This window comes from Pan paniscus, chromosome 18 (genome assembly GCF_029289425.2).
Source record: "Pan paniscus chromosome 18, NHGRI_mPanPan1-v2.0_pri, whole genome shotgun sequence".
Classification (NCBI taxonomy): domain Eukaryota; kingdom Metazoa; phylum Chordata; class Mammalia; order Primates; family Hominidae; genus Pan; species Pan paniscus.
In genome coordinates this window covers 17,464,070-17,484,312 of record NC_073267.2, presented here as the reverse complement: position 1 = coordinate 17,484,312, position 20,243 = coordinate 17,464,070, and the positions used below count along the sequence as shown (strand labels likewise).

The 20,243-nt window shown below is 45.8% G+C and overlaps 2 protein-coding genes across 3 annotated transcripts in view; one reads left to right on the top strand and one right to left on the bottom strand.

Moving 5' to 3' along the window:
• LOC129394132 (BOS complex subunit NOMO3-like) overlaps nucleotides 1–8,246 on the bottom strand; it is a 29,069-nt gene extending 20,823 nt beyond the window's left edge. Inside the window, exons 1-3 of the mRNA XM_055099383.2 lie at nucleotides 7,937–8,246; nucleotides 3,757–3,846; nucleotides 845–890 (exon numbers count right to left, since the gene is read on the bottom strand). Of these exons, the coding sequence (XP_054955358.2) occupies nucleotides 845–890; nucleotides 3,757–3,846; nucleotides 7,937–8,101 (301 nt within the window). The 5' untranslated portion in view covers nucleotides 8,102–8,246. The remainder of the gene's footprint in view (nucleotides 1–844; nucleotides 891–3,756; nucleotides 3,847–7,936) is intronic.
• Nucleotides 8,247–15,165: 6,919 nt separating this feature from the next.
• Nucleotides 15,166–19,757, top strand: LOC134729409 (ATP-binding cassette sub-family C member 6-like). Of its 2 annotated transcripts, XM_063598428.1 has the most exons (3): nucleotides 15,166–16,055; nucleotides 17,621–17,803; nucleotides 19,505–19,757. In XM_063598428.1, exons 1-3 carry the CDS (start codon nucleotides 16,020–16,022, stop codon nucleotides 19,754–19,756), a joined length of 471 nt encoding a protein of 156 aa, XP_063454498.1. In that variant the 5' UTR covers nucleotides 15,166–16,019; the 3' UTR covers nucleotide 19,757. The 2 variants fall into 2 exon arrangements, with proteins under 2 accessions (XP_063454498.1, XP_063454499.1); XM_063598429.1 differs by lacking the exon at nucleotides 19,505–19,757 and having other exon boundaries at nucleotides 15,182–16,055; nucleotides 17,621–19,486.
• Nucleotides 19,758–20,243: the final 486 nt, after the last annotated feature.

Here is a 20,243-nt window from a genome sequence, read left to right as displayed (position 1 = left end):
GGTGATCCCTACTCCTCTCCCCAAGCCATGGACTGGGGTCACCCACACCTGTTCTGCTGAAACATCAAGAGTCTCTCCTCTTCAAAAATGTAAACTACATCAAAACAGACCCTCTCTTCTGATCTCAACCCCATCCCCAACTCCCCAGCTATGCCTGAAGACAGTTATATGAGGAAAGTTTGGAGCTTTTATTGGGATGTGTGCAGAAGGGCTGTTTTCGAATACTGAGTACTTGCTAATTACGTGCCAGCCACTCTGAACACTCAGTATTGGTTTATTAACCCTCCAAGTACCCAGTGGGGCAGGGACTATAACTACCCTTGCTCGACAGTGAGGAGCCAGGCTGACACGGGGGAAGTAACTTGCCCAAAGGTATTTAACTGGTAAGGTTTAAGGCTGACAGTCTTCTCATCTCATGGGACATAAATCTGGATTTTTATGACAAATCTCACAATCTTTAAATGTTTCAATTAATTCCATAAAAAATTAAAAAACTGAGGGGGCTAAAAAAGAAGCCATCCTGGGACGGGAACCAAGTCCCCACTCTTGATTTCTATACTGTTCTACGGCCACGTAATGAGTGAAACTGCAAGGGAGGAGTTTCCAGAAAGGTAGAAGAAAAGATGTCTATTTTTCAAAGGTGACAGAAAGTCTTAAGGTAGATTAAGGTAAATCCGAACGAAACCAGAGTGATGGGGGCAAGGAGGGGAGGAATACAAACCCTCTTCCATACTGGAAATGATCCTTAATATTTTAATAGTTTATGCACTCTGCTAGCCTAAATTAATATTCGGCATATCATCTAATCTTTTACAAAGAATGTCTAGTGATTCAGTTAACTTACCAAAACTCCACCCCAGGGGAGGCTCAATCTTCAGAATGAAATCCCCCTAAAAGGAAAAAAAGAAAATGTAATTTCAAGAAATGAGAATTGTGACTCTGGCTTAATTTAGTTTAGTGTTATCATTTAATCTGAAATTTTTTTACACCGGAAATGAAATTCTAAGAGTAAGCCTTGTTCTTCTATATGGTACTGAGCACTGATTCTCTTCAGAAGCTACAAGCTGAAGCTGAACACCAGAAGTTTTCATCTAAACAATCAGAAGACAGTGCTGAAGCCCATTCATGAGTTCTAAAGACACTAGGTTCAGCCACTCACTGTCTTTTAATACTAAACATACTATAATTCTATTAATTGAGTCTCCCATTAAGCCCTCACGTGCCTACAGTTGCACAAGTTAGCATGTATCTTCAGGAACTAAAGTCACCTCTTAAAACTAGATTTGGCCAGGCACAGTACCTCACACCTATAATCCCAACACTGTGGGAGGCCAAGGCAGGAGGGTCACTTGAGGCCAGGAGTTCAAGACCAGCCTAAGCGACATAGCAAGACCCCATCTGTACAAAAAATGTTCTTAAAAAATTAGCTGGGTGTGGTGGCAGGCGCCTACAGTCTTAGCTACTTAGGTGGAAGAGGCAGGAGGATCACTTGAGCCCAGGAGGTCAGTGCTGCAGTGAACCATAATTGTGCCACTGCACTCCAGCATGGGCAGCGGAGGGAGATCCTGTCTCTAAACAATACATTAACTCATTAATTCAATAAATAAAACTACATTTTACTTATCAACCCTGGTTTCTTTGTTTTTGTTTTTGTTTTTTTTGAGATGGAGCTTTGCTCTGTTGCCCAGGCTGGAGTGAAGTGGTGCGATCTTGGCTCACTGCAACCTCCGTCTCCTAGGTTCAAGCGATTCTCCTGCCTCAGCCTCCCAAGTAGCTGGGACTACAGGCATCCACATGACACTCGGCTAATTTTTTTGTATTTTAGTAGAGACGGGGTTGCACCATGTTGCCCAGGCTGGTCTCACACTCCTGAGCTCAGGCGATCCACCTGCCTCAACCTCCCAAAGTGCTAGGATTACAGGCATGAGCTACCACATCCAGCCTCCTGGTTTCTTGAGACTGATACTGATACTATTTAAAAATTAATTAAATAGATTTCAGGACAGACCCAGCTAGTCCATCTCTAGAAATCAATCCTATGCATTCTGGATGAAGAGTTAAGTTCAAGAATATTTCCTGGTGTGTTATGTTAAAATTACTACTATTTTAAAATTGGGGAAAGTCTATATGTCCAAGTAGTTAAATAAATTACAGTTTGGGTTTGACTCTGACACACTATGCAGTGATTAAAAAGAAGTCAGTAGGCCGAGCATGGTGGCTCATGCCTGTAATCCCAGCACTCTGGGAGGCTGAGGTGGGCGGATCACCTGAGGTCAGGAGTTCAAAACCAGCCTGGCCAACATGGTGAAACACCATCTCTACTAAAAATACAAAAAAAATTAGCTGGGCATGGTGGTGGGTGCCTGTAATCCCAGCTACTTGGGAGGCTGAGGCAGAAGAATCACTGGAACCCAGGAGGCAGAGGTTGCAGTGAGCCGAGATCGCGCCACTGCACTCCAGCCTGGCTGACAGAGTGAGACTCTGTCTCAAAAAAAAAAAAAAAAAAAAAAAGTCAGTAAATCTATCTATGCTAATGTTGAAAGCACGCAAGAGGAAAAAACCAAATGTCCCTCTGGTATTGAAAGCATTAACACAGGGGAAAAAATGAAACTGCAGAATAAATCCTATTGTTTGATTTCATTTGTATTAAAAAATATATCAAAATCAAAACTATGTATATTGACTATTTTTGCAACTTCCTATGAATCTGTATTTCCAAATAAAAGGTTTATATGTGGGAGGATGGGATTGTATAGAGGTGTTTGTGGATACATATCTATGTGCATGTGTGCTTGTGTGTATTTGCATATATACATATGCATGTGTACCCGTGGATATCTGAATAACTATAAATAGAAAGCAATCTGTTAGGATGCACATCAAAATTTTATAAGAGGGCCGGAAACACTGGCTCACACCTGTAATCCCAGCACTTTGGGAGGCTGAGGCACGTGGTTCACTTGAGGTCAGGAGTTCGAGACCAGCCTGGCCAACATGGCAAAACCCCGTCACTACTAAAAATACAAAACATTAGCTGGGTGTAGTGGCAGGTGCCCGTAATCCCAGCTATTCGGGAGGCCGAGGAAGGAAAATGGCTTGAACCTAGGGGGTGGAGGTTGGAGTGAGCCAAGATCACGCCACTGCACTCCAGCCTGGGCGACCCAGCGAGACTCCATCTCAAAAGAAGAAAAAAAAAAAAAAAAAAAAAACACCTTTATCAGATTATCAGAGGTTATCACTACAGAGGGAGGTAAAATTGGAGGGAAAAGGGTACAAATTTATTTCACATACTTCTAAAGACCTTGACTTTTTTTTTCACATAGTTCATGAATTCATGTATTACTTATACAATTGTTTTAACAATACTTTAAGCTGCCTGCAAGTAACGGGTTCCATGAAATCAGAGTTTCTCAGCCCTGGCACTACTGACATCTGGGCTGTCGTAGGCAGCACTGTAGCGCATTTAGCTCCACGCCTGGCCACTACTCACTGGGTGACTGTAGCGCACAGCCACAGATGTCACAACAAAAACATCTCTAGACATTGCCAAATGGCCCTAAACACAGAGAGAGCCACTGTATTCGTCAAGGCAGTTTGTAAGTTGTCTCCCTCCAAATGTGGCTAGGATTACCATATTCCACTAATAATTTACAAAACAGATGAGCATTTGCTAGTGTAGGAAAGGGCATGGTTAGTGCAGCCTGGTGAGGCACACTAGTGACTTCCCATCATAAGTGACAAGCAGTCCCCTCTTACCTTATCATACAAAGGGATCATAAAGTAACCATTATTAGGGGCACAGTCTGTCTGGTATTTCAAAGTCCCATGCTTGGTGTACAGCTTTATCTGGAAAGGAAGGAAGGAAAACAGAAATCATAACATTGCCTTTGGGAATTAACTACACATGTTACACTTGAATGCACTCAGTCAGTATACATTCACTGAGGACCTATTATATACCAGCTTTTAACACGGGGCATTACTGGGGACAGAGGGAAATCAACAAACTCTCTCCCAAATCATGTGACTCAATGTTTTTCAGATTAGAAACCACCTACAGCCTATTACAATGCCTTATTTTTCAATGCTTTTCTGTGTATTTTAGTGGCTGTCTCTAGGTAGCTCGTGTAAGTTTCTGGGTCTAAAACAAATTTGCCAACTTTGCCATTAGTAAGGTGCTTATTAACATGCAAATTCCTGGCTGGGCACGGTGGCTCATGCCAGTACTCCCAGCACTTCAGGAGGCTGAGGTGGGCAGATCACTTAAGGTCAGGAATTTGAGACCAGCCTGGCCAACAAGGTGAAACCCTGTCCCTACTAAAAATACAAAAAAAGTTACCCAGGCATGGTGGCAGGCACCGGTAGTCCCAGGTACTTGGGAGGCTGAGGCAGGAAAATTGTTTGAACTCAGGAGGCGGAGGTTGCAGTGAGCCAAGATCATGCCACAGCACTCCAGCCTGGGAGACAGAGCAAGACTCCGTCTCAAAAATAATAATAAAAAAAAAAATAAAGTAAAATAAATTGCAAATTCCTGGGGCCCACCTCTATTTCTCAACTAAAGGTCTGGAATGAGGGCCAGAAATCTTCCTTACTAACTCTGAATAATTTCAAATACTTGGAGCAACATTCATCTAGAAACTTAATTTTCTCATTACTTTCATTCTCCGAAGAAAAAGAGACTAAAAAGACATTTAATGTCTGTCCTCTCTTCAAGGACTCTCTAAAACTCTTACATTCTGAGCATTACCAGACACGAAGTGTTAACCCAGCAAGATGCCCAAATGCCATCTGAGTCTTCCACGTGTTGCGTGGCCTTGGGCAAGCTCATGTTCGGTTTCTTCAGGTGTAGACACAGAGCCACTCCTTTTCATGTGGTTGTACAGATTCACATCAACGCATATTAAGCACCTACTATAGAATATGGATTCAAAGAAAAATCAGTTTGCGGCCAGGCATGGTGGCTCATGCCTGGATTCCCAGCACTTTGGGAGGCCAAAGAAGGAGGATCACTTGAGCCCAGGAGACCAGCCTGGACAACACAGCCACACCTCATCCCTACTAGAAAAAAAATTAGCTAGGCATGATGGCACGTGCCTGTAGCCTCAGCTACTCAGGAGGCCGAGGCAGGAGGATTGCTTGAGGCCAGCAGTCAGAGGCTTTGGTGAGCTATGATGGTGCCACTGTACTCCAGCCTGAGCAACAGTGTGAGACCCTGCCTCAAAATAAAACAAAATAAAATAAGTAAAATGGAAAAAGCAGTTTGTATTACTATTTAATATCTCTCTCTGAAGAAAAAGGCAACACAGTGTAATACGTAGGGAACATACCGGGCTCAAGGAAAATTTCCTAAATGTACCTGCACAGCTCAACCACTCTGAGGCTCAGTTTCCATGTCTGTAAAAGGAAGCAGTTGGGTCTGATGCACCTAAAAGCCTCACCTCCAAAATGTTAATGCTCTATGACCATGAAACAAACCATGACACAAGCTGCAATGAAACAGTCAAATCTTACCAGCTAAGAAGATGTACAAAGTGACTAACTCATAAAATGAACATTTGAACATTTGGGAAAGGACTCGTGTGAAATAAGGTTAAGCCTGTATGTAAAGTTCTCAGAGGTCAGTGACCACAGCTTCATTCCCCAGTGCCTGAGACAGTGTCTTGCTTACTCTAGGTACTCAGTGAATTTGCTACAGGTGACAAAGAGATTCAGATGCATGCATTTAAGGCAGGGACTGGAAATTCACCAGCCTAGACCGCTTAGGGAGGCAACATCAAGGGGCATTCATCCAAAAGGATTCAGATCACTACAAAACCCAAGCCAAGTGTGGCAGCCTAAAGATCGGCTGGTTTTCCAGAGAAATAAAGAACCCAGTTTTTAATGTGAAACCTGCTGATTGTTAAAGTATTAGCAACCAGTATAATTTTTTTTTTTTTTTTAACAGTAAGGTCCCTGTTAGAGAAGAAAATGTCAGTCTCATGAGAGTATGGAGTTTTGTCTGTTCTGTTCACTGTACTGCTATATCCACACTGGGGACAAGGCTTCAGTATGTGCCGGGGCTCAGTAAATAGTTGTTGACTCAATGAACACGATGTAAAAACACCCAGGATGGGAGAAAGCTAGAGAAGAATGGCGGCAGTTGCATAGGAACGCAAAAAAACACAATCAAGAAATAACCGTGAAATATCATGATTATTTCTACATCTTTCATAAAGTACAATCAGGACACAGGATGGCAATGTAATCTACGTCAAGATGGCCAGTATGAAATGTCTGATTTCAGAATCTGAATTACTTACGAAAGAATGAGTGTCCCACACCATCTGGACAGGCAGCTCTTGGGCTTAAGGAACACACTTCGAAATGGGTCACAAAACCTGTCCTCTGCTCTCAAGGTCACTATTAGTATGAGGGTGAGGGTGGAGGGGGGTGCCTGTCTTTTCCTTCCTTCCAGAACCCCTGGAAACTACAAGTTGCAAGAGGCCTTACCGACCTCTTGCATTTCAGCTTCTGAAATGCCCTGTGCCGTCTACAGCCATACCACCCTGAACGTGTCCTGTCCCCAGTGCAGACCTAGGAGGTGGCATAGGCACCCAGAAACATGTACCCAGGAAATCCTAGGAGCCTTGCCGCTGCCAGTGGGTAGATTCATTCAATGCCTGACCTCTGACCTCTTCAGACTGAAAAAGCAGCAAACAAGGGGGCCTTGAAGATGATCACGGATCCGCTTGTTTAAGAAATGTATCTGCTGGGTTCCACTCTTTCTCTCCCAACACCATCCTATAGGTACAAAAACTGAAACCTAGAGCAAGGGCAGGTCGCAGAGCTGGTGGGGTGTGGAACTGACTCCCTCCCCCTCCCCCAATCCTCAGCAGCCCGCTTTGCAGAACACAGAGCTTCACCCTTCACTGCCAGCCCTGGAACAGCTCAAAGGTGCTTTCAGACGATCTTTGGGGTCTTATTCCCCAATCCCTCTCTTTGGCATTTCCCAGCCTCTTCCTTCGTTTTCTCCTAAATTACCTCCGAGGCACCCGCTCTTTTCCTCTTCCTTGTCCTACCCCACCATAAATCCCCTCCCAAAAATGAGGCCCAGGTCTTGCTCTGGTCCCCTCCCATCTACCGGGACAAATGACATTCTGCCCCTACCTCCATCCATCCCTTTCCTCTTTACGGGAACCTTTCTGGGTCATAATCCCACCGGGCTGATAAACATTTAACAGGACTTTACAACTTAATTAAAAACACACACACACACACACAAAAACCTTCAGCACAAATCTCTAGGGTAATTCCATTAACTACTCATTAAGGCAATCAGGGCAGCTGGCAACTCTCCATTTTCAGAAGTGGAGGGGAGCCGGAGAAATAAAAAATAGCTTTCCGGCCCCAGGGTTGCCAATACTGATCTACTAGGTCAGAATCTATGGGATGGGAATTGATGCTCTTTAAAATCATGCCGCGGGGTTTGGAGGAGCAGTGGATTAGAACTTCGGGGGGTTCTGGGCTGTGGAGTTTGGGGGATAAGACATGTGGTCTCTAGGTTCTGGAATGTGGGTTTGGGGAAATCTGAGTTTCAGGGGGTCTGATTCGAGGAGATCTCAGGTCTAAATTTTAAAGAAATGGAGTCTGGGCTCCAGGGAATTTAGGGTCTGGGTTTTGAGGATCTGGGGTCTGTGTTCCGGGGATCTGGAGTCCGGGTTTTGAAGAACCTGAGGTCTGGCACCCCCTCAGTCCTTAGACGACCCCATGATAAGAACCTCCCCTCCAGCGCGACTGGGGAGGGGCTGCAGGGAGCCCGCGGACAGCATAGCCTCGGAAGAGGTAAGGGCTCCAAGGACTCCACCCCGCCCGGTGTCAGAGACGAGGCCAGCGCGGCCCAGAGAGGCTGAACCACCGGCCCGGCGACTCGGCGCCGGGCGGCGGGGCGGGCACTCACCTCGATGAGCGAGTAGTTGATCTCCACGTCCGACTTGACGAAGCCACCGCAGCCCACCACGATGTCCTCCGAGCCGTGCGCCGGCCCCACACCGCTCAGCAGCAGCACCACCGCGGCGGTGACCACCGCGGGCCCCAGCGGCCCCGCGCCCTGGCCCACCGGCATGGCCCGACCTCCCCCAGCTAGACCAACCGCCGGCAGCCGGGTCCCGCCCCTCACACTGCACGCTGCAGGCTCCTTCCTCCTCCTAGGCCGGCTGACAGCCCAGGCCCCGCCGCCAGCCGCCGCCGCCGCCAGCCGCCGCCGCCAGCCGCCGCCGCCGCCGCCAGCCGCCGCCGCCAGCCGCCGCCGCCAGCCGCCGCCGCCAGCCGCCGCCGCCGTCCGCCGCGCACGCGCGCTTCGACCCCACGGTCACAGCCCCAAAGGAGAGAACTAAGGCGCATGCTCGGCAAGGAAACGAGACCATCTCTGCCCTCTAGAGGCCTGGAGGACTCCGCGCAACATCTTGCTGGTGCAACGCAAGGTGCATGCCTACAGGGAGAAGCTCCAAAGATGAATTCTACTTTAGAATTCACCATCACAGCTGGAAAGGACGGGAGATTTTGTTGGTGGAATTATCTAACAACTTTCTCAAATCTTTCTGACCCATATATTTCGCAGGTAAAATATATAATCTCACAAAAAGCTTTGGGACCGGGTGTGTGGCTCACGCCTGTAATCCCAGCACTTTGGGAGGCTGAGGTGGGTGGATCGCTTGAGCCCAGGAGTTTGAGACCAGCCTGGGCAATATGGCGAAACCCCATCTCTACACACACACACACACACACACACACGCACACGCACACACACACACACGAAAAACGCTTTAGGAATTTGTGTAAGCTGGTGTATTTTTCCATGATAAATGATCGATACTTTTTTAAGCGAAACGTGTTAATGTTAGCATATTAAAGAAAGTATGTAGGATTTATTTTAATCCTAGCTCTAATAACATGTGCCTAGAAACAAATTATGATGAGTTTTCTTCCCCTAAGGAAGAAGTGCATGCAGTCAGTATACTTTGAATTAGCTCTGCAAGATGAAACATGATTTGCCTGAAAACAAGCTCAAATCCAGCATATTTTGTCCCAAGAGTGAATTCATATGTACACTGAATTTAACTACCAGTCACCACATCAGAATACACACCAAAGAGGCCGGGCACAGTGGCTCACGCCTGTAATCCCAGCACTTTGGGAGGCCGAGGCTGGCAGATCATGAGGTCACGAGATCGAGACCATCCTGGCTAACACGGTGAAACCCCATCTCTACTAAAAATATAAAAAATTAGCCGGGCGTGGTGGCGGGCGCCTGTAGTACCAGCTACTCGGGAGGCTGAGGCAGGAGAATGGCGTGAACCTGGGAGGCGGAGCTTGCAGTGAGCCGAGATCGCACCCCTGCACTCCAGCCTGGGCGACAGAGCAAGACTGTGTCTCAAAATAAAATAAAATAAAATAAAATAAAAACACCAAAAAATTGCTTTTCTAACCTAATATTAGGATTTCCTCCATTTTGTCTCAAAAAAAAAAAGCTAGTGCTTTATTTTGATAGGTTTCGTATTTTGTTTCTAAATGACAAAGTAAGACTGAATTTCCCGCTGCAATTTGCCATTGTGGCTAAAACTTAAGCAATAAACAACTAAGAAGCACAGGTTCAAACTATACAGTAGTCAAACCTTCATGGGGGCAAGGAGGGAATGAAGGAAATGACACATTGACCTCAGGGTCATAATCATGAGTGCATCTGATTTCAGTTTCTCGTGCTGCCTTTTCACTCAAATACAGTAGACTCTCAACTATTCCGTGATAATGAGAAACCATTTAAATAATTCCTCTATTTATTGGGGTTTGTTATTTATAAGCACAATTGAAATAGATGCCTTTTATGCAAATCACCAGAGGATTGAAAACCACCAATTAGAAAGTGTTGGCCTATGGAAACCTCTCATCTTACAGAATGGGAAACTGAGGCCCAGAGAAGAAAAGGAAGTTGTCTAAGACTCTGCATGCAGCCATAGGTTTTCCCGGAGCTAGAGAGCAGGAATTGGGGCCAGAAGCCGTGGCATACTACTGAAATACGAAGATGTTGGGAGTCCGAGGTGGGCAGATCATTTGAGGTCAGGAGTTCGAGACCAACTTGGCCAACTTGGCGAAACCCTGTCTCTACTAAAAATACAAAAATTAGCTAGGTGTGGTGGTGCATGCCTCTAATCCCAGCTACTCAGGAGGCTGAGGCAGGAGAATCACTTGAACCAGGGAGCCACAGGTTGCAGTGAGCTGAGGTCTTGCCACTGCACTCCAGCCTGGGTGACAGAGTGAGACTCCATCTCAAAAAAAAAAAAAAAAAAAAAAAGCAGGAAGTGGGATCCCCAAGTTTTGTTCTGGACTCACCCCAATTGATTTCTGCTGTGTTCTTCTTGACTTTCTGACTATGTCCCGCAAATTCATCTTCAAATATAGAAAGAAATGAAGCACCAGGACTGTGACAATGCCAATTCATGGGGGTGGGACTGGGGAGTGGCTTGCAGAGAGACAGGGATTTAGTTTCCCCATAATTTCCATCAGTTTCCACCAAAACCAACTCAGATAAGCAGACATGATTTACATGGAAACAGTAGACCTGCCACACTGAGCTTCATGACAAATCCTTGGGTTCTTTCTGTCCCGAAGCTTCCAGAAGACTCAGGCAGGGGGACAGCTGAAGGGGGCAGGGGAGGTGGTGCTCCCTGGGCCCAAGACTGGATTTAGAGTGGTACAAAAAGATCGGGGAAAACACGCTGTGGGGTCCCTGCAGAAGGCAAGAGTAGAAGATGAGGACAGGACCCCGAGAATTAGCAAGGCAGCATGGAGAGTGCAGAGGATTTTAATTCTTCTCCCAAACTGAGCACCTGTGCTTGTCTGTCTAAAAGAGCTGAATATTTCATTCCTATCTTGAAATGAGTACTTGCTCACTGCAACAACAAAGAAATTGGAAAAGAAAACTAGGATTCCCCAAAATCACTGTGTTACCACATTTCCATCTTTTTATCGATGCATTTATGCTAGTATGACATTGAGTCATTTCTAAGAAGTGGTGGCTGGGTCTTTGACACTTTGCTTTAAGACCCAAGAGAGAGCTGGGCATGGTGGCTCACACCTGTAATGGCAGCACTTTGGGAGGCCTAGGCAAGAGGATGGCTTGAGGCCAGGAGTTCCAAAGCAGCTTGGGCAACAAAGTGAGACCAGTCTTCACAAAAAATTTAAAAATTAGCCAGGTTTGGTGGTGTGTGCGTGTAGTCCCAGATACTCCGGAGAGGCTGAGGTGGAAGGTTGCTTGAGCTCAGGAGGTCAAGGCTGCAGTGAGCCATGATGGCACTACTGCACTCCAGCCTGGGTGACAGAGCAAGACCCTGACTCAAAAAAAAAAAAAAAAAAAAAAAAAAGAGACGGAGAGAGAAAAAGACTCAAGAGAGGAAGGTAAATGCCTTGGCCTTCTTCTCCATGTTCCCTAATTTAGGCATATCCTTTTCTTTTTTGCTTTAAAAAAACCAAAGCCTATTTTATATTATAATCTCTTTTATTCAATCATCATTTAGCAACCACCTTTTCATATTCATATATGTCTTCAATGGCATTTTGTTTGTTTGTTTTGAGACAGAGTCTCACTCTGTCACCCAGGCTGGAGTGCAGTGGCACAATCTTGGCTCACTGCAACCTTCGCCTCCCAGGTTCAAGCGATTCTCCTGCCTCAACCTCCTGAGAAGCTGAAACTACAGGCACGCACCAAAACACCCAGCTAATTTTTGTATTTTTAGTAGAAACAGGGTTTCACTATGTTTGCCAGGCTGGTCACAAACTCCTGACCTCAAGTGATCCGCCCTCATCAGCCTCCCAAAGTGCTGGGATTACAGGCGTGAGCCACCGTGCCCGGCTGCAATGGCATTTTAAACCACTGGTTAGTAACCCATGGCCTCACTTATAACAGTAATAATAAAAGCTAAGTCTTCTGAGCATTTAATGTATATCTGGCAGTGTGCTAAACGCTTGCATAATCTCACTAAGTTCTCCCCACCACTCCACGGGTAGACAGTGTCCATTCCAGCAGTGAGGGGACTGTGACGTGGTCTCCATCCTATCTCCCTCGGATATTATGAAAAATATCACAGAGTGTACACCCACTGTGATATTAGGAGAAAGCTCTCCCTTGGGTATTAGAATAATATCACAGGGTGTACACTCACTGTGATATCAGGAGTAAAATCACCCTCAAATATAATGAATAATATCACAGGGTGTACACTCACTGTGATATTAGGAGTAAGATCTCCCTTGGATACTATGAATAATATCACACAGTGCACACCCACTGTGACGCGGTACACCCACTGAGATATTAGGAATAATATCTCCCATGGATATTAGGAATAATATCTCCCTCAGATATTATCACACCCACTTCGATATTGGAAGTAATATCTCCCTCGGATGTTATGAATAATATAGAAGGGTGTACACTCACTGTGATATGGAGAGTAATACCTGCCTCAGATATTACAAATAATATCATAGGGTGTAAAACCACTGTGATATTGGGAGTAATATCTCCCTTGGATATTATAAATAATATCCTAGGGTTTACAAACATGGTGTACACCCACTATGATATTAGGAGTAATATCTCCCTAAAATATTACAGCGTGTACACACAGGGTGTACACCCACTGTGATATTAAAAGTAATATATCTGTAAAATATGAGTACACCCACTATGATATTAGGAGTAGTATCTCCCTAAAATATTACAAATAATATCCCCCCAGTATATAACAGATAATATCATAAGGTGTACACCCACTGTGATATTAGTTATAATAATATCTTCTTGGGATATAAGGAATAACATCACAGGGTGTACACCCACTGTGATATTAGGGGTAATAATATCTACTTAGCACATAATGAATAATATGAGAGGGTGTACACCCACTGTGATATCAGAGGAAGTAATATCTCCTCAAGGTGTACACCCACTGTGAAATTAGTAGTAATATCTCCATAAAATATTATGAATAATATTACAGTGTACACACAAGGTGTACACCCACTGTGATATTAAGGGTAATAATATCTCCAGAAAATTTGACACACCCTGTGATATTAGCAGTAATAACATCTCACCAGGATATAACCAATAATATCACAGGGTGTACACCCACTGTGCTATTAGGACTAATAATATCTTACCAGGATATTACAAATAATATTACAGGATGTACACCCACTGTGACAATACGGGTAATATCTCCCAGGATATTATGAATAATATCACAGGGTATACACTTACTGTGATATTAGGAGTAATAATATCTCCCCAGGATATAATGAATAGTATCACAAGGTGTACAGCCACTGCGATACTAGGAGTAATATAGTAGTATCTCCCCAGGATATAACAAATAATATCACAAGGTTTACATGCACTGTGATATTAAAGGAAATAATATCTCTTCAGGATATAATGAATAATATCACAAAGTATACACCCACTGTGATATTAGGGGTAATATTATATCTCCAAGATATAGTGAATAATATCACAGGGGGTACACCCACAGTATATTAGGGGTAATAGTATATCCCCAGAATATAACGAATAATATCACAGGGTGTATGCCCACCGTGACAATATGGATAATATCTTCCAGGATGTTACGAATAGTATCAAAGAGTATACACCCACTGTGATATTAGGGGCAATATCTCCACAGAATATTACAAATAATATCAAAAGATGTACACGCACTGTGACATTAGGGGTAATATCACCCAAAAATATTACAAATAATATCACAGCATGTACACAATGGTGTACGTTCATTGTGATATTATGATATCCATAGGGTATTACAAATAATATCACAGGGTGTACCCCCACTGTGATATTAGGAGTCATATCTTTCTGGGAGGTCACAGCGTGTACACGCATGGTGTAAATTCACTGGGATATTAGGAGTAATATCGCCCTAGAATATTTTGAATCATATCACAGGGTGTACACCCACTGTGATATTAAAAGGAATATCTTTCTAGAACATTACAAATAGCATCACAAGGTGTACACCCACTATGAGATTAGGAGTAACATCTCCCTAGAATATTATGAATAATATCACAGTGTGTACAGGCACTGTGATTTTAGGAGTACTGCCTTCTTAAGATATTATGAATAATATCATAGGGTATACACCCACTGTGAAATTAAAAGCAATAGCTCCCTACGATATTATGAATAATATCACGCAGTGTACACTCAAGGTGATATTAGGAGTAGTATCTCCCTAGGAAATTACGAATATTATCACAGAGTGTACACCCACTGTGATATTAAAAGTATTATCTTTGTAGGATATTATGAATAATATTACAGGGTGTACTCCCTCCGTGATATTAGGAGTTATATCTCCCTAGGATATTACAAATCATATCACAGGGTGTACACCCGCTGTGGTATTAGGTGTAGTATCTCCCTAGGATATAACAAATAATATCACAGGGTATACACCTACGGTTATATCAGGAGTTATATCTTCATAGAATATTATGAATAATATCACAGGGTGTACACCCTCTGTGATATTAAAAGTAATATCTTTCTAGGATAGTATGAATAATATCACAGGGTGTACTCTCACTGTGATATTAGCGGTAATAACTCCCTAGGATATCACGAATTCTATGACAGAGTGTACACCCACCATGAGATATGGAGTAATATATCTCTAGCATATTATGAATAATATCACAGGTTGTACACCTACTGTGATATTAGGAGTAAAATCTCCCTCGGATATTACAAATAATATCACAGTGTGTACTCCCACTGTGATATTAGGAGTACAATCTCCTTCGGATATTACAAATAATATCACAGGATGTACACCCACTGTGATATTAGGAGTAATATCTCCCTTGGATATTTCTAATAATACCACAGCGTTTACACACATGGTGTTCACCCACTGGGATGTTAGGATAATATCTCCCTTGGATAGTACCAATCGTATCAGAGGCTGTACACACGTGGTGTTCACCCAGCGTGATATTAGGAATGATATCTCCCTCGGATATTAGGAACAGTCTCTCCCTGGGACTTAGCAGAACGTAGCCCCCCAGTGTTAAATAAGCGACCACGGCAAGAGGTAGAGGCGCAGGGACTGAAATGAAGACAAACATCTGACAAGTTTAAAACACGTATTTAAAATAGAATTTGTAAAATGCTTAATCTGCCGACTCAGGAGCCCGCGGTGCAGGGTGGGGTGGGAGTTGGCAGGTGACTGCTACACCAGCAGAGTGAGACTGCAGGGCTGCCGCCCTCCCTCCTATGCCCTTCTGTTCAGACACCCGAGGGGCCCATGTGCACTCCTGGGATCATACGACCAGAAAACAGGACCCTAGAGGTTTCTTGAGTTTCTGCTTACCAGGGCGGCTGGGTATAGCCCTGCCAGCCCATTGCATAATCTTCTAAGTTCTCCCCACCACCCTCCATTCCAGCAGCGAGGTGCCTGTGACGCGGTCTCCATCCTCTCGGCCTCGACCCGGTGGTCCCCGCGATTGGACGCTTAGGCGGTCACCAGGCCTCCTTGTTACTAACGTGTGCACACCTTTCAGTTCTCTCATCAGGATGAACTCCTGGAAATTGCTGGGTCCAAAGTGTTTGGGAAGTTTGGAGTGATTCTTGTTGCAGGGGGAAGAGGGAACTATGGAGGTGTCACTGAACTTTCAGGGGTTCCGGGACCCCCCAACCCGGTGCCCGTCCCAGCTCCCCGAGCGCCTCTCTTCCCCCCTCCCCCACCTCGCCTGTTTTCACCTCCCGTGGCCTCACTCCCGCCGCGCAGCTGGACCTTGCCCGGGGCCTCCCGATCCCGGAGCTCGAATCCCAGCCGGACCAGCCCAGCCCGACCAGCCCAGCCCCGCCTCTTCCCTGGCAGGATCGCGGCCGAGCAGTCTGCCCAGAGACTTAGCGACAGACAGACAGACGCTGGGACCCACGACGACAGAAGGCGCCGATGGCCGCGCCTGCTGAGCCCTGCGCGGGGCAGGGGGTGAGTGCCCCCCATTGCGCCCCACTCTCCTTTTCCAGGCTTGGTTTGGCTGCAGAGCTCTCGGGCTGCGATACTGGGGAGAGGAGAGACCCCCAAATTCCTGGACCCGGGAAGCGAGGAGACTTACTCCGGCCCCCTCACTGCAGCGGGTTGGATTTCTTTCACCAAGCCAGCAGCCGAGAGCCCAGCTCTATTTAAGGGGCCACCAGACCCCCCAGCTACTAGGGGCTTTGACCCTTCTTTGCAGAAAGCTAGTGGGTCCCCCAAGCCCTCCTGCCCCCGGAGAGCCCTTACCTCTCTGGTTTCTTTTTCCATTGCTCTTAGCAAAGGACTCCAGGGAGTGGAGTTCATGGAGTGGGGGTGGGGGTTGCAAACTGCCAGCATTTCGAGGGCCAGGGAGTTGAAGCAATAAACTGGCAATGAACTGAGGGCTTTCTCTGTGCCTAGCCTTGTGCCCAACCTTGTGCCATGCTGCTATGAACTTTGCTGCTATTAATCCATTTAATACAACTCATAGAGGTAGAGTCTCGTTATCCCCCTTTTGCAGGGAAGGAAACTGAGATACAGAGAGGTTAAAGTTTGCACAGCCGGTGAGTTGTGAAACCAGGAGGAGTAAAAAGACAGCGGAGAGAGAATTGAAGAGGCCACGTCCACTCAACTTCAAATTTCTTCTAGGGTTAGATAGGACCAGCAGACCTGCTGAGATGAAAATAACAGATCAAGCTGGGCCGGTGGCTCTTGCCTGTAATCCCAGTACCTAGGAGGCTGAGGCAGGAGGATTGCTTGAGGCCAGGAGTTCAAGACCAGCATAGAGAGACCCCCATCTCTACAAAACATAAAAAAAAAATTAGCCAGGCCTGGTGAGGCAGCTTATGCCTGTAATCCCAGCACTCTGGGAGGCCGAGGTGGGAGGATTGCTTGAGCCCAGGAAATTCGAAGCTTTGTTGAGCTTTGATTGTGCCACTTCAGCCTGGGCAACAGAGTGAGACCCTGTCTCTAAAACATAAATTAATTAATAATAAAAAATAAAAATAAATCATACATCAAGACCACCAGTCGAACGAGGTTTGGGGTCAGATAAGCCTGGGTCAGAGTCAACTTTGCCACTTCCCATTTGTGTGTCCCTGGGGGAGGCAGTTCTCCGATTGGTGCCTCAGTCTGCTGGTTTCTGAAATGGAGACAGTACTGTCTGCGTCCTGGAGTTGTTATAAGGATTAACTGACAGTCCATGCCTAGCAATGATTATGGAGCCCAGGTCTCCTAGACCACATGGCCCAGTTCCCTGGGTTCAAATCCCAGCCCTTCCACTCCTCAGCTGGGTAAAGTCAGCAAAGTTACTCAGCCTCTCTGGTCCTCAGCTTCTTCATCTGCAAATCAATATAATTGCAACTACCTAGGGTTAATGTCAGGATGAAAGGAATTGAGAATTAGTAGGTATTCCAAAGAGTACTTGGCACATTTTTGTGTAAATGTTAAAGATCCAAAAAGTTGCCTGGCCCCCCGGGCAGGTGAGCTGGGGACCCCTGCCTTGTACCATCCTAAGGGTCCTCTTTGTGTTCCCTCAGGTCTGGAACCAGACAGAGCCTGAACCTGCCGCCACCAGCCTGCTGAGCCTGTGCTTCCTGAGAACAGCAGGGGTCTGGGTGCCCCCCATGTACCTCTGGGTCCTTGGTCCCATCTACCTCCTCTTCATCCACCACCATGGCCGGGGCTACCTCCGGATGTCCCCACTCTTCAAAGCCAAGATGGTAGCTGCCATCCCTGGGAGCATGGAACCAGGCAATGGTGGGGGGAGGCAGGGGACAGGCTGGAACCTGGTGAAGTCTTAAAGTAGACTCCTCCTATCGGGGTGTAGAAGGGAATCTGTTAATCAAACAGAGCAATATTAGAAAGGCTACAGAGGTCAATTCAGTGGAACACGGTTCTCCCAAACAGATTTTGTAATTCCGAAAATCCACGCACGCGCAAACATACGCATACACTCCCATGTTCCTGGACAGTTTATAGCTACCATAACCTGGCATTTTCCAAAACATACCATGTAGACTCTTGGATACACAAGGTAATTTTAGGGCCACATTAGGACGAACCTTTTAAAAAGTTATGCATTTATTTTTATGTTCCCCCACTGGCTGTATTATAGGACAATTTTTATATGTGATATGTATTTACCTTAGTGTGTTAAATAAACACTGGCATTCCAAGTGTGAGCCTTTCTGCTCATCCATCCTCTTCTACTCCATTCTTGTAGGCTTCCAAAGAATGTTCTTCAGAGTTCATTCATTCTTCTGCCATTGTATTAATTTTTACATTATCACCCACCACCAACCCAGGGGTTGGCAAACTTAAAGAGCCAAGCGGTATACAGTATTTGAGACTTTGTGAGCCAGGTAATCTTCCTTCTGAACACTGAACTCTGCCATTCCAGAATGAACGCAATAGTCATAACCATAGACAATAGTCATGACTGTGTTATTTTTTGTTTTTGTTTTTTTTTTTGAGATGCAGTTTTGCTCTTGTTACCCAGGCTGGAGTGCAATGGTGCCATCTCGGCTCACTGCAACCTCCGCCTCCTGGGTTCAAGTGATTCTCCTGCCTCAGCTTCCCGAGTAGCTGGGATTACAGGTGCCCACCCCCACACCTCGCTATTTTTTTGTATTTTTAGTAGAAACAGGGTTTCGCCATGTTGGCCAGGCTGGTCTCCAACTCCTGACCTCAGGTGATCTGCCTGCCTCGGCCTGCCAAAGTGCTGGGATTACAGGTGTGAGCCACCACCCCCGGCCAACTGTGTTTCAATAAAACTTTATTTGTAGTCACTGAAATTTGGATTTCATGTAATTTTCACCTGTCATGACATATGCTTTTTATTTTTCTTTGATGATTGATAGTTTGCCAACTTCTGCTTTAAACTGAGGTTCTTTGAGCAGTTCCTCCAACGTAACCTAGCTCTGGCCTTCCCTCTGGTGTGTCCACGTTCTCTCATTTTCTTCCTTTCTTTTATTCAATAGAGAAACCAAAATATATTAGAGAGACCCTAGAGACTTACTGGCCCAACAGAGAGTTGCTCCTTGATTTCATAGCAGGGATTGAAAAATGACTTGGAGAAAGGATAGTTTTTTACCTGGTGAGTACATTTCATTTCCTGCTGTTTCTCCATACCCAAAGTCATCTCATATGTGCACGACTGGAGCACTTCCTGCATTTTGGAAAACACTCGGTTGGCTCAAGCCCTTGCTGTGCATTATTTATATGACAGTTACAGGTCAGGAGTGATCTGCAATGCCCTTTACACATTGTTCACATTGGCACGTTGCTAGCTGGTGACCCTGGTATACTCAGTATCAGCCAGGATGTTGCAAAACCAGCTCCCAGTTGGACATGGGGCCGCCTACCAGTTTGCTGTGACCTCCCTTATTGCCCCCCAAGCTTATCTAAGCCTGTATCCTCAGGTGCTTGGATTCACCCTCATAGTCCTGTGTACGTCCAGCGTGGCTGTCGCTCTTTGGAAAATCCAACAGGGAACGCCTGAGGCCCCAGAATTCCTCATTCATCCTACCGTGTGGCTCACCACGATGGTAATGATGCCTTCAGTCTGGAGCCCGGCTTCCTCCCAGCTGCTGCTTTGCCTGCCACAGTGGAGAACAAGGGGAAGAGAAGAGGCTCCCCTCAGCCTCCCACCCTCCCCTAAGGGGCCTCCCTGACTTTCCCGTCCAGAGCTTCGCAGTGTTCCTGATTCACACCGAGAGGAAAAAGGGAGTCCAGTCATCTGGAGTGCTGTTTGGTTACTGGCTTCTCTGCTTTGTCTTGCCAGCTACCAACGCTGCCCAGCAGGCCTCCGGAGCGGTAAGTCGGGGCGTGGGCCACCCTGGGAAACCAAAATGGTGGCTCATGCCTTGGGTCCCTTCCTTTCTCCTCCTGTTTCCACATACAACCTATTCTCTATACAGTGACACACACAAGCCAGTCACTTACACTCTAGAGACACAAAATCCACTCCCGCACCTGTCAGTACCCATCATCGCATACATTTCTTATCAACACAATTTGCTGTCTTACACGCCCACATCACACGTGCCACTTGCACACGATGCACACACTTATAGGCACTGATTCATACATCGCACAAGTACATGCATGCATGCACACACACACAACCTGGGCACAGACACACCTGTGTGCACACATACC

Excerpts from the sequence above, each read along its gene's own strand:
- LOC134729409 (XM_063598428.1), top strand. The coding sequence starts at position 16,020 with ATGGCCGCGCCTGCTGAGCCCTGCGCGGGGCAGGGG. Across the intron at positions 16,056-17,620 it reads AGCCCTGCGCGGGGCAGGGG|GTCTGGAACCAGACAGAGCC; the intron begins GTGAGTGCCCCC and ends GTGTTCCCTCAG. Across the intron at positions 17,804-19,504 it reads CACTCTTCAAAGCCAAGATG|GTGCTTGGATTCACCCTCAT; the intron begins GTAGCTGCCATC and ends CTGTATCCTCAG.